This window comes from Narcine bancroftii, chromosome 5, assembly GCF_036971445.1.
Source record: "Narcine bancroftii isolate sNarBan1 chromosome 5, sNarBan1.hap1, whole genome shotgun sequence".
Lineage (NCBI taxonomy): Eukaryota > Metazoa > Chordata > Chondrichthyes > Torpediniformes > Narcinidae > Narcine > Narcine bancroftii.
Window position 1 is genome coordinate 47,298,360 of NC_091473.1, and position 12,167 is coordinate 47,310,526.

General features: G+C 42.2%; 1 protein-coding gene across 1 annotated transcript in view; it reads left to right on the forward strand.

Annotated features, from left to right (window-relative positions):
• The window catches only part of LOC138765292 (collagen alpha-1(VII) chain-like), a 188,701-nt gene that overhangs the window by 8,168 nt on the left and 168,366 nt on the right, over positions 1-12,167 (forward strand). The window contains exons 5-9 of the mRNA XM_069942338.1: positions 533-568; positions 2,577-2,612; positions 8,490-8,522; positions 11,495-11,566; positions 11,950-12,009. Coding sequence (XP_069798439.1) covers positions 533-568; positions 2,577-2,612; positions 8,490-8,522; positions 11,495-11,566; positions 11,950-12,009 — 237 coding nt within the window. The remainder of the gene's footprint in view (positions 1-532; positions 569-2,576; positions 2,613-8,489; positions 8,523-11,494; positions 11,567-11,949; positions 12,010-12,167) is intronic.

Below are 12,167 nucleotides of genomic sequence, written 5' to 3' on the forward strand. Positions count from 1 at the left end.
ATTTAGACAGGCAAGGGATGGAAGGATACTGGCCATGTCCAGTCAGATGGAATTCACAGCCCTCATAGACATCATGTTGAAGAGTCTGGTCCTGCACCATACTATTCAATATTCTTCCTTCTTAATGAAGTACCCTGATTGTTAATCTGGACCAGGCACTACTTTCCAGTATCTTTGTGAGCTATTCAAACAAATTCTGTCTACTCAAGTGCCCTTTTCCCAATAGACACCTGAATTATTTTGACAGTTTATTGTATGAAATAATACACTCTCCTCCAAAGGAGGTGAACAAGAAAAATTTTATACTGTGGTCTAGTGCCAAACACAAAAAGTGCTGGAGAAACTCAGCAGGTCACACAGCATCCAGAGGCAGTACTGACAACGGGCTCAGGCTCGAAATGTCGACTGCCTTTTATTTCCTGTGGCCTGCTGAATTTCTCCAGCACTTTCTCCTCTGAACTGGACAGGTCACAACTACTTTTTGAATGTTCTATGTTATTTCTCCAATAATTTAATTTATTTTTTTGAATAGGGTTTGCCGGGTCCCAGTGGTCCCAGAGGTGAAAAGGTAAGGACACCTTTCAAAATATGTAAGGAGGAGTGGAAGAAGGCCTTCTGCTCATTGTTTAGCAGTCACACATACAGTGGACTCATCCCACCCTGGCCATACTCCCTTCACTCCCCACCAAACCCCAAACCGCATCGGGAAAAGGATTCACGAGTGTAAGGTCACATAATCAGATTCAAGGACAGTCTATTTTCTTTCAGAGTCCAGAACCTAACTCACACTAGTAAAATAATGGTAGAAGTTTCAAGTGAGAACCCGTTATCAAGTTGAATAGTCCAGATGAAGGATTCTGGCCTGAAACATGAACAACTCTTTTTATCCCACTGGCACTGCTTGATCCAGCAGATTGTTTTGATCTCCAGATTCCAGCATCTGCAGCCTCTGTGTCTTTTCTCTCTCTGTAACACTGTACTGTGCTTTTACTGAGTACTATGTATGGGTTGACAAGCTGAACTACTTGCAGATACAAACTTCCTCACTGCACCTCAGTACACCTGACAATAAACTTGAACATGCACCACCTGATTTTCCTCTCTGATACACTTACCTAAGTACCCCCTTTTCCCTGAATTATTCACCATTTGTCATTTACCGATTCCACTCTCTACTCTCCATTGCCTCTTTGACTCAACCAAAGAGGTGAGTTTAAATGCTTGATTCCAGAAACAGCCCCAGCCCATGTTGGAGGAGTAATGCCAGGGAGGCTGTTGATCCACAAATGTGCCACATCAGTCTTAAATAGCGTGCACTCCCCAGACTTTAGTGATCTTCCTCAAAAGTTTAGGTGTCAATAAAATACATCCTCCTGGTTGAACACAAAATTGATGTCAGCAAAATGATAATTAGGCCAAACATAATGGAGCCGATTCAACACCCTTTGATATTGCATGATACTCCTCTAGATGCTGAATGTTAATGAACATTTGCATCTGTACTATAATTGATGTTGTATTCCGGAGATCTGAATTCAAAGTGAAGACACTTCAGTGGAATACCGTATAGTTTAAGGACCCATGATTTTGATAAGATATTAAACCCAAGATATTCTCATCCTTCCATGTGGATGTAAAGATCCCATGATATTATTCCATTAGCCTGGTTAATATTTATCCCTCAACCAGCATCAAACTTATCTCTTCATTGCCATATTATGCTTGCAGGAGCTTGTGAGTGCAAATTTCTCAATATTATACAGTGATTCCATTTCAAAATATTTGAGACACACCAGAGACTACAGATGCTGGAATTTGAAGCCAAACATAATCTACCAGAGGAACACAGTGGGTTGAGCATCATGTGGTGATACACCACTAGCCTACTGCAGGGGGCGACCTGTGTACCTGCAGGAAGAGCACTGGAGGACATCAACACCTGGCCGGCTGTCAATCAGCCAACCTGAATGGACCAAGCCCCACCCGGTTGGCTGCCGATCATCCACCGGGATATAAGCCACATCCGGCCCCTCGAGATCAGTCACATGGAGCCAGCATAGCTAACTGCAGCAGGGACTTTAAGTGGAAGAAAGCCTGCTGATCAGTCTTTAAGTCTTGTGGTCTGCTTTCTGTATGACAGCGCACCACACAGTGGGAGAAAAAGAATGGTCGACATTTCAGGTCAGAACCCTTCATCAAGACTGCATTCTGGTCCCTAAGAATGGTTCCGGCCCAAAATGTCAACCCTTTTTCTACCACCGATGCTGCTCGACCCACTGAGCTCCCCCAACAGATTGTGTTCAGCTTCCAAATATGAAGTTGTGAAAAACCTTTTTGAAATTATGCTTTTTTTCTTTCTTTTGCTGTTGAAAGATATTCTGTATCCAAAGATAAATTTGTCTGAAATTCCAGTTCCTAATCTCTTCTTGTTTCAAAAGCATGGGCCACGTGCTCTTTCTTTGAGATCAGATTTCATAATTTGTGGATCATTTTTTTTCTCCCAGATCCTTGTGATATCAGTTGTTCTCTGTGATCACTCTGCATTTATTGACTGTTCTCATGTGTTTCATTTTCAGGGAAGTGAGGGCCGAAAAGGAGAACCAGGGCAGACTGTGAGTGTCATGGAGTTGTGCAATATGGATGGTGGGATCAAGCTAACTGTGCCTGCAGGGAGCTCCCTAGTTATTTCCACTCTCTTCCCCTATGCCTATCGTTCCCTCTCAAATAATTCCCTAATCCTCTTGTCAAAGCTGCCATTAAATCGGCTTCATCATCCCTGAAAGGAATGAACAATAACAGCAAATAAAGAAATGATTTTAAATGAAGTTAAACAAGAAAGTTTGCAGACACTATGATTGCACTTGAATTCACAAAAGTGCAGGAGAAAGTCAGCTGGTCACACAATGCCCATAGGAAGCAATAACCAATGTTTTGGGCCTGAGCCTTTCGTCAAGGTATAAACAAAAAGCAGGCAGGTGTCTGAATAAAAAGTTGGGGGTAGGAGGAAAGAAGGGGCGGGGGAAGAGCCCAAGCCAACAGGTGGATATAGGTGAGAAGGCAGAAGAGAAAAAAGCTCTTGAGGGATAGGGGAGGGAGGGTAGCTCTCTGGAGAGGGAAGGGGCTGGTGGTAAGGAGAACAGACTAGAGAGAGAGAGCGAGAGAGAGAGAGATCAGGGAGGGGCCTAACAGAAACTGGAGAAGTCGATAATGCCAATCGGTTGGAGAGTGCCCAAAGCAGAATATCAGATATTGTTCCTCCAATTTGCTGATAGCCTTGGTTTGGCAGTGCATGAGACCGTAGACAGACAATTCGGCGTGGGAATGGGGCTCAGTATTGAAAAGATTGGATACCAGGACATCTCCATTATTGCAGCAGGTAGAGTGAAGGTGCTCAATGAAACAATCTCCCAGTCACTAGTCTCTCTGATGCAGAGGAGTCCACCACAGGAGCAGCAGCTTCAGTGAATGACCATTGCAGATTCACAAGTGAAATGTTGCTTCACTTGGAAGGACTGCAGAGAGGGATGGGAAATCTCTTGCATAAGAAATAGGAGCAGGAGTTGACCATCTGGCCCGTCGAGTTTGCTCTACCATCCACCTCCATCTTTTCTCCCATTACCCTCAATTCCCCTACCGTGCAAAAATCTACTGTGTCTTAAATATATTTAATGAGGTAGCTTCTACTGATTCCTTGGGCAGAGAATTCCAGTTAAGCCTTCTCTCTAAGATATTTGTCATAGTCTTCTCAGAAAACACGATTGCCATTTATCCATGTATCTTCAATGCTGCAAAGTGATGTTGAACTCGATGGCTACTTCCCAAAAAAATATTATTTTTGTTCACACACCACATTAAATTTAAGCTAGTCTTTCAATAGGATTAACATCTATTATGTAAGATGTATTTCCTATTCTAAAGGTAATGGAAGGAATGCAAGCAGTTTTAATCAGTCATTTGGATGTTGCAAGCAAAGTCTTGTGAAGCAAACCATGGGATTGAGGATGATCTGCTTTCCGTTACACTTGGAAGGTGATTGAAGTTGAGACCAGTGAAGGCTCTTTGATGTTTCTTTTATTGTAATAAAGAAACTTGGATTCTTTTAAAACAACTATATTATCTAAAGTACACACATGACCATGTGGAGGCATCCATCTTGAATCCAACCAAAGCTGCAAGCAGTGAGTCTATGATTCACTCTGGTGGTCAGGAGGATCACTAGCACGTTATAATTATATCCCCTTTCCTTGAGTTGTTTAATCTAACAACATAATATACTAATACAGTATTCATTTCAATTTAAAGTTCAACATAAACACAAACATCAGCAGTACAAACTTTTTTAACTGTGCAGTTCTTTCTCTTTTAGAGATTCAGTCTGTTAGGTGCTTTGACAACTCAGGTGGATCTTCTTAACCCAGGTGCTTGTGTCGGCTCTGCTGGTCCATTACTGTCTAGCACTAGTGCTGTTCCCTCTGTTGCTGTACAGGCTGGATCTTCTGCATTTGTCTGTTCTTGCAGTGTCTCTGGTGTTTTCAGGGGCTCTTTCGATTTCTTCTCAGTATGTGACCATCCTCTGTTCTGACAGGGTAGGATCTTAGATCTACCTCCTCCAGAACAGTGGCCTTTATGTCCCAAGTCTTGGAATCTGATTCTCAAGTGTCATGTTGTGCCAATGGCCCTCAGCTTATTGTTTTTTTTAATCTCCTTTGCAGATTCCTTTTCCATTTGACATATCTGTACTTGTTTAGGTCTGCAGAGTAGGGAAGTGTGGTGCATAGTCTACGTCCCATTAGAAGCTCAGCGGGTGACATGCCATGTTGAAGTGGCGAAGCTCTGTAACTCAGTAGAGCAAGATATAAATCTGATCCACTGTCCAGTGCTTTCTCAAGCAACTGTTTTAATTACATGAACTCCTTTCTCTGCTTTACTATTTGACTATGGGTGAAAAGGACTTGAAGTCTCATGTCGGAAATAGTATTCTGCAAAGTTCTAGAATTCTCTACAGCTGTAGCACATTCCTTTGTCACTGTAGACAATTTGAGGAATTTCGTGTCTTGCAAAGATCAATTTCAAATATTGGATCACACAATCAGCAGACATGTTAGAAATACTGCAATCTCCAGATAGTTCGATAGATAATCAGTAACCATTCACGTGGAACAGATCAGTCCCAACTTTCTGCCATGGTTCTACTGGTAAGTCAATTATTATCATGGGTTCCTTTGTCTGCTTTCCATGATGCTTCAAACAGGTCTCACAGCTGGAAACCATCCTGTCAATGTCTGCATTTATCTCTGGCCAATAAACAACAGTTCTGGCCCTCCTCTTGCATTTTTCTATTCCATGGTGCCCTTCATGCACCCTTTTCAGCATCTCTTGTAGTGATTGAGGAATGATAATTCTGAGTAGAACCTCAGCTCTGATGTTGTAGTATGGCTGACATTTACCTCTAGGCCATCCTTCATTCAAATTCTTGATGACCTGTAGAATTGTGTCCTTTTCTGTTTCAGCTGCGATCTGCTTGGATTTCATGTTGGATATGGGAAGAGATTCAGTGATGAGGTTCACGTGGAGATTCACATCTGTCTCTGTGGACTCTCATTGTGTGCTTCGTTCTGCGTCATTGCCCTGGATAACGGATCAACTAACATAATAAGTTTCCCTGGTGTGTACGTCAATTCAAAGTCATAACATTGTAGCTTCATCATCAGTCTTTGGATTCATGGCAACATCTCACTGAGATTTTTCTTAATTATGGCTATTAATGGCTTATGGTGTGTCTCTGCCACAAATGTTGGTAGACCATACACATAACTATGGAATTTCTCGAGTCTATAGACCAGACAATCGACATTCAGACATTGTCATTGTCTTTGATATGTACACTACTGGCACCTACTCCATCTTTTGAAGCATCCGTAGATATTTTCATCATTCTGGGTGCATCAAAGAATGCTAAAAGCACTGGTTCTGGACTTAGAATGGTCTTCAGTCATCCCCATCCTTCCTCGTGGTTGTCCACTTGAATTCATATTTGTCCTGTAACAACTTCTTTAGGTACATTGTTTTGGAAGACAGGTTTGGTATGAATTTACTAATGAAACTGGTCATTCCCTACTTTCTCAATATGCCTTTTTTCGTCAGTGGGTCTGGACATCTCTAAAATTGATTTAGCCTTGCTCTTGTCTGGCTCCACACCTGCCTTTAACAGTTTATCACCCAGAAAGGTAATTTCCTTCACACTAGACTGACATGTTTCTCTGTTTAACTTTAATCCATACTTCTGGATGCATTGTCGCACTTTAATGAGCCTCTCATTGTGTTGTTCTTGTGTGGATCCCCATAGGATCATGTCATCCATGTATACACGTATCCCTGTATATTATCTATTAATGACAATCATTGGAGAGGTTATTTTGGCTGGCTGTAATGTCATTGATCGCCACATGATGGTGCTGGTGTTTGGAATATGTCCAAACAAATACAATAAAACCCCTGGTATCTGGAATTCATCAACTGGCAAAAAAATTGAGGAAAATAAATTAAAGAAATAAATAAGAATAAAACAGTAGTTAAAATACACGTTTAAAATTGTAAAAGTAAATGTTCTCTGAAGTAACACATAAACCTTTGGTGAAGATGGGAGCAAATATTCAGCCAGCGAGTGCCTTGGTCGTGCTTTGCTCATAGCAGTTGTTTGAATAAAGTTGTGTGAAGCAGCAATAGCATCGCCCAGGATGAAGAGCTGGTTGATGCCGCTCTCTGTTGGGGTGACTGTCTGAAAGTGAGTCCCTGCTTAGTAAGAGTTGCCCAATCAGAGGCTTTATCTGTAAACTTTGGGGGGGGGGGGGTGTTAATTATCTATAATGTTACTGTTTGTCTTTTGGACGGCTCCATGGAGGAAGAGGAACCTGCAGATGCAACGACAGTTAAGTGCCTTCAAAGAATCTGACTGAAAATAATGTAAAAATGCTTTAAGGTTTATATATTTATGCAAATGAAATTTGTTCAGTGTAAGTACAGCATATAGTATTTTTGTCTTTTAAACTGTTTATTCTTAATGCAGGTGTATTAGGCATGGTAAGAGTAAGTCTCAAGCAACCGGAAAATAATAGTGTCTGGCATCTTTTAATCTCCAAAGGTGCTGGATACCAGGGGTTTTACTATAGATGTAAATGTAATCTAGCAGAATAAAAGTAGTATGTGGTTATAATGTTATAACTATACAAACTAAATGATTGGTCAATGTTAACAATGTGGAACAATTAAATCAGAGAAATTGTTTTCGAACCACCCCACAGAATTAGCCACATTCCCAGTAGAGATTTGCAACGAGTCAGATTATGATCTCCACTATCAGAGTTCCCTCCATAATATAAAAGAGTCTTTTACTGACTTCTAGAGTCTCGATGCTCCACCTCTGGACCTCCAGTGTTCCATAAATACATCACAATGTCTCCAGCTACTCACAAAAGTCCTCAGTTACTCCACAATAGTGGAAAATGTGTGGTAAAATATAGAATCCTGAAGGCGGAGAAGTAGAAATGCTGATAATTCACTTTCATTTATTGGAAATGGGGTCAGAAGGAGATAGTTCAACCCTTGACATGCTCCATCATATCAGGTTCTCACCACTTATCTACTTACACTCTTACATTTCCATACCTTGACCTTGGATACTCCAATGACTCCACCTTTACATCTCTCTGTGTAGAGAATTCCAGAGATTCATGATATTTTCAGGGAATAAATTTCTTTGGTTCCAGTTGGCCCCCACAAGGTGAAGCATCATCTGAGCATTTTCCCTGTCAAGCTCCCTCAGAATCTTATGATCCCAATTCTCTAAATTCTGATGAATTTCAACCCAACTTGTTCTGCCATGCAAGAAAATTGAGGCTGATTCGATCTTGTCCTTGACTTCCAGACATTGATAAGTCTTGACTCCACCAGATCTGTCCATCTTGACCTTGAATACATTTGGTGACTCCACTTCCACAACTCACTGGGGAAGTGAACAGCTTGGAAAAGATGAGCAATCCTCAAATAGAAGGTGTTCCCCTGTGTTCCCGGCAGGCAAACACGCTACCTTTTACTGGCTGTGTTTTGAACTATGTATTCATTTACTAGAATTGGCTGCTGCCCCAATGCACTACATTTTAAATCCTTGTCTTCATCTTTCTTTTCAAATCCTTCCAAAATCTATTCCCTGCAAGCTCCTCCACCCTAATACCTCCACTGAACTGTTGCTATTTCCAGACCTAAGCCTGCAGAGACACCTTGCATTGTTCTGCTGACTAGGCCCCTTCACCTCCACCCTTTGGTACCTTCACCTAACCAAACTACCTTCATGACTTGAACTTTTACCCCCACCTCTGTCACTCACCACTCCAGGTGAAATACTTGGGGGATGGTTAATGGGTCAAGTCTGATGTTTACTCTTGTCAAAAAGTGCCATTTCTAAATGCATCAATTGTTTTGTCTCACTCCAGATTCCTGGTCCAGCAGGAAGTAAAGGCGATCGGGTAAGATAAGTAGCAAAACCTTCTTTCTAAGTCATTTTCTCTGATGTTAGTTGTGCATTTTCAATTTATTTCTGGAAGAGAACATCATTGGCTGAGTCACACTTATTGGCCATCCTGTTATGCTTGAAGTGAGGTGGGGGGGGGGGTGGGCGAGAAGTGAGTGGAGGTATCATTGAAGAGATGTGGGCTTTGCACACTGAGCCAACATTTAACTGCCCTTCCCTAATTGTCCTTGAGAAGGTGGAGGTGAGATGTCTTCTTGAACTGCGACTGTCCCCTGAGGTGTGGTCAGTTAACAAGCATAGGACAAATTGGGGGAGGGGGCTGCCCTTGTATGGTCCTGTTATAGGGCTGTCTACTATGACCTGCTTTCTACTGACACTAGACCTGACTGCTGAGTTTGATGATGTACAGAGTGTAGCCTCCTCCCATCACATATGGCAGACCCGAACTTTAGAAACCTTTAACAATTTGGCAAATCCATGCCCTCCAGGCTGTCAAAACCATCAAATTATTAAAAGTATTGGGCAGAAGATACAAGCTTGAAAGCGTGCCCACCAGATTTGATGATCAGATGAGGACCCTGTGATATCTGTCTCTGAGGGTGACATAAGAACATCATTCAAGAGGGTGACCCCTTGCAAGGCATCAACCCCTGACGGTGTACCTGACAGGGTACTGAAAATCTGTGCCAACCAACTAGCCATAGTGTTCACGTACATTTTTAACCACTCATTGTGGCATATCCACCTGCTTCAAAATGGGATCAAGCATCCCGGTAACCAAGAAGAGCAGAGTGAGCTGCCTCAATGACTATCACCCAGTAGCACTAACTTCTACTGTGATGAAATGCTTTGAGAGGCTGGTCTTGGCCAGAATTAACACGTACCTAAGCAAAGATCTGGACCTTCTGCAATTTGCCTAATGTAACAGTGCTCCACAGCAGATGCAATATTGCTGGATCTCCACTCAGCTGTGGATCACCTCGAAAACAGCAATTCATACATACAGCTGCTCTTCATAGACTACAGCTCGGCCTTCAATATCATTATTCCCTCAGTGCTAGTTAAGAAGCTACAAATTCTGGGCTCTGGACTCCTCTCTGCAACTGGATCCTTGACTTTCTCGTTGGAAGACCGCAGTCAGTACTAATTGGAAGCAATGCCTCTTTCTCTCTGATTATCAACACAGGCACACCCCAAGGATGTGTGCTTAGCCCACTGCTCTACTCATTTTCCAACCATGACTGTGGGACCAGGCACACTTCCAATGCCATCTCCAAGTTTGCCGATGACATCACAGTTGTTGACAGAATCACAAACAGCAATGAGGAAGCAACAAGGAGGGAGATCGATTGGCTCATTGAATGGTGTCATGTCAACAACTTTGCGGCCAACGTTACTAAAACCAAGGAGATGATTGTGGACTTCAGGAGGAAGTCGGGGGAGCACGACCCAGTCCTCATTGAGGGCTCAGTAGTGAAGAGGATCAAGAACTTCAAATTCCTGGGTGTCAACATTTCCAAGGATCCGCCCTGGAGCCTCCATATTGATGCAGTAATGAAGAAGGCTTGCTAGCAGCTATACTTTGTGACGTGCTTGAGGAGATTTGGTATGTCACTGAAGACTCGAAAACTTCTATAGGTGTACTATGGAGAGTATTCTGGCTGGTTGCATCACTGCCTGGTATGGAAACTTCAATTCTCAGGACAAGAATAAACTCCAGAGGGTTGTTAACTCGGCCTGCGACATCACAGGCACTAGACTTCACTCTATTAAGGACATCTATATGAGGCGGTTTCTTAAAAACCAGCCTCTATCCTCAAAGACCCGCACCACCCAGACCCTGCCCTCTTCACTCTGCTACCATCGGAAGGAGGTACAGGAGCCTAAAGACAGCACTCAGAGGCACAGGCACATGGACAGCTTCTTAGCACTGATCAAAGACAGTGGTTTACTTTTTATGCACTACTATTTTAATCACACACACACTCACACACACATACACTTTGTTGTAAGATGATTCATAATATGAATATATGCATTGTGATGCTGGTGGCAAAACACCGAATTTCGTGACTTATTCTTGAAAATAAATTCTGATTCTGATACAGTGATCCTCTCATTAGTAAAATGATCCTTGCACTCTTTTAACTGAACCTTTTCTCTTTAACATTATACTCTGCACTTTTGTTATATTTTGCACTACTTATGGCACATAAGTGTGGGTTGACTTGTCTGGATAACACGCCAAACAAAGTTTTTCACTGTATCACAATACATATGATAATAAACAATTCATTTCATAAACTACTAAAAATTTGTGCTGTGAAAGCATTCTAAAATTATTAATATTTGAAATTATTATAACCTTAAAAATTAAAATGATCTCATTAATTACATTTAACTAAATTAATGTAAAAAATGTACATTGCTTGATGCCGCTTTGCCCTGCATTTGTTCCTTTCCATTCATATGAATGGAGATATGGAACCTGGTGTAAATTGCAGGAATTTGGCATTACACTGCTGCACCCCACACCTGGTGTCGAACCACATACTGAGAGACAGAAACAAGGACTTCTCAGGAGTTTTGAGTCTGACCTGCCCTAATAATTTCTTGGATCAGAACCACCTCACAAAAATGTTGTCTACACACAACTGTAACTTGTGGCATTCAGTCAAGGAGTCGGTAGTGGTTTGAGTGACTGGGATTGATTTTACTGGCAGCCAATTGTGCTGACAGCTGGGAGCTGAGAATGAGTGAGCAGGTAGTTGGGGGATGGGGTTGATGCAGGAGACTTATTGAGTGTGAATGGTGAGAGATTTGTAGAGGAAATGGTGTTAGACTTTTTCGTAGGATTGTAAAGTCGTCCATTTGGTGCTGTGCCCCAAACCTGACTACACTTGTGCCTGCCACATCTTTGCACTGCTCATTCTGGCCTTTGTAATGGTTGCTTTTGTCTATCTCTAGGGTGAAAGGGGACCCCCAGGAATTCAGGGGGAGAAAGGATCAAAGGGTCAGCCTGCAGACAAGGGACAAAAGGTGAGGAACTAATGGTGTGTAACATCCATGTAGGTCCAGATGGTGCATCTGCATGCTGTTCCTGGCTTCTTTCGTGTTCTGTAGTCATCATCTCTGTGGAGGTTTCCAATTTGTAAAGTTCAGAGCCCAGTAATTTCAGGAGACATTTGCTACAAGGCCAGACAGTGACACACAAGCTCCTTCATGCCACACACTCTTTGGCAGCTTGCTCTCGATAAGTCAGGGACACTCCATGTCATCCACCCCTGGAAAATGATTGCCAAACCTCAAGGGTTTGCTTACTTCCGCATTCTACTGCTGAATAATTTTGAATGTTTTGGTCTTTATTCCTACTTCAACCCATCATGCCATGTTTCACAATATTTATCTTTCCTCTCAAATAGGGAGAAACTGGATTTGGCATTCCTGGACAACCAGGACCCAAGGGAGCTGCTGGCGACAGAGTAAGTCCTCAGTATTCACAAGGTTATGACCATAATCATTGAACAGGTTCACTCCCTTAGCTCCTTACTGATGAAATTATCCTCTTCAAAATATCACCAATTCCCTGTGGGAATTCCTGTTCTATCTGCTGTTTTTGCCCTTTCAGATACCACATTAT